General features: G+C 70.1%; 1 protein-coding gene across 2 annotated transcripts in view; it reads left to right on the top strand.

The window, feature by feature from the left end:
• Positions 1 to 199: 199 nt before the first annotated feature.
• Positions 200 to 1,860, top strand: part of LOC105310399 (protein FAM53A-like) — a 4,138-nt gene continuing 2,477 nt past the window's right edge. The window contains exons 1-2 of one of the 2 annotated variants that reach the window (XM_023526714.1): positions 200 to 819; positions 1,078 to 1,257. In XM_023526714.1, coding sequence (XP_023382482.1) covers positions 508 to 819; positions 1,078 to 1,257 — 492 coding nt within the window. In that variant the 5' untranslated portion in view covers positions 200 to 507. Of the gene's footprint in view, positions 1,258 to 1,860 lie in introns of both variants that reach the window. The other variant, XM_023526713.1, reaches the window with a different exon arrangement.

Here is a 1,860-nt window from a genome sequence, read left to right as displayed (position 1 = left end):
CCTGCGCTCGGTGTCAGTGGTCACAGTGAAGCGTGTTGGCTGTGTGACTTGTAGGTGAGTTGAGGCCTGCCTTCCCTCCGGTCACCACGGCCGTTGGCGGCGATCTCGTGTTAGGTGGCGCCCCGGACTCCTCACGTGCAGGTTTTTCCCAGATGCCCCGAGGACCGATGGAAGTAGGAGGTGGCCCGGCGCGCAGGCTGTGGCCCGTCCCTGCCCAGAGCCCCTGGGGCTACTGGCTGCGGGGTCCGCCCCTTGCCCTCTGACCACACCCTTGGAGAAGTGCGGGGTGCCACGACCGAGTGGCCGGGCAGGCAGGAGTGGCTGGCACCCTCGGTGGTGGGGACGCCCCACACCCAATGTACTCGGTCCCTCAGTGCCCCTGGGACCCATGGCTGTGTGTCCGTTGGCGGCGTGGCCCTGCCCTGAGGCTGGCGGGTGCGAGGTGTGGCGGGGGGTCTGCGTGCCTGCTGCTCACCTGTCTCCTTACCTGTCTCCTTCCTGTTCCCCATGGCGTGGCGGGGGGTGTGCGTGCCTGCTGCTCACCTGTCTCTCCTTCCTGTTTCCCCAGGAGACAGGCGCCCTTGGACGGTCTTAAGTGGAGGACAGCCTGTCGGAAGCCAGGTGGCCACGGGCCCTGCTCTCCCCTTCCCTCCAGGCCCCTGTGGGCCAAGCGGGGGCCTCGGTGCGGTCAGCTCCGTGGACCTCAGGGAGAGTTCGGGGCCGCCCCTGGCACCACCCACCAAGCGACACTGCCGGTCCCTATCCGAGCCAGACGAGCTGGCCCGCTGCCGGTCCCCGTGGCGCCCTGGCGGCTCCAAGGTCTGGACTCCGGTCTCCAAGAGACGGTGTCACAGTGGCGGGAGCGCCACGCTGCAGGGGGGCCCGGGCCCCAGCCTGCTGGGGAGCACCGAGTCACCAGGCGGGGCCTTCCCCGAGGCCAGCCCCACCCCACCCCCAGCTCCCCGGCCTGCCTCTGCCAGTAGTGGCTTTGCGGATGGCAGCAGGGGTGGCACGGGCCCGCCCTGGTGTCCTGGTCCCTGTGCACTGTCCTCACGTCGCCGCCTGTCCCTGTCGCAGGAGCACCTGGCGGACGTGGGCAGCCCACCATGCACGCCCGAACCGGGCCGGCGGCTGGGCCTGCCCCGGAGCCGCTCGCAGCCCTGCGTGCTCCCCGGGAGGAGGGGCCGGCTCAAGCGCCGGCGAGAGGGGGACGCTCGGTGGCCGCGCCCGTCCCTGGACTTTCTGAAGATGACGCGGGTGAGGCTTCCTCCTGCGTCCCGTGCAGACCTCTTGACGCCGCTCCTCCCCGTGGGCGGGTCTGGGGACAGGCTGGCTGGCGCGGGGCTGTGTTCTCTGCGCAGCTTCAGGGGCGTGCTGCGTGCTCGGCGAGTCCGAGGCCAGAGCGTCGCCAGCAGCAGCACTGCGGCCACGCCTCCCGCCCGCTGCCTGCTCCTCGCCCCCTTCCGTCCACGCTGGCCCTGGGTCTGGGTCTGGCTTGCAGGGGGTGCAGCGGGGAGCAGGGCCCTGAGCTGCTCTTTGGGCGACAGTTTGGGATGTGGGGGCCGTCCTAGGCCGTCCAGGGCTGAGCCGGCTCCGCTCTGATCCAGACTTCTCCTTGGGGTCTTTGCCACGGCCTCTGCTGGCACCTCTTTGGGGACAGCGTGTGCTGTGAGTTTTGGGGTGTGGGCCAGACTGAAGGCGGGCGGGCCCACCAGTCTCTTCCACCCTGTTTTCTGCTCGTGCCGTTCCGAGCAGCGCTAGAGGGAAGAAACAGCCCAGAGTGCGGCACCTCCATGTGTCTGGAGGGCGACGTCACCGCACCGTCACTGCAGGGCCATCGTGGGGAGCAAGACGGAGCCC

Source organism: Pteropus vampyrus, unplaced genomic scaffold, assembly GCF_000151845.1.
Source record: "Pteropus vampyrus isolate Shadow unplaced genomic scaffold, Pvam_2.0 Scaffold2935, whole genome shotgun sequence".
In the NCBI taxonomy this organism is placed as follows: domain Eukaryota; kingdom Metazoa; phylum Chordata; class Mammalia; order Chiroptera; family Pteropodidae; genus Pteropus; species Pteropus vampyrus.
Note: the sequence above shows the minus strand (reverse complement) of the source record. Positions and strands in the feature narration are given on the sequence as shown.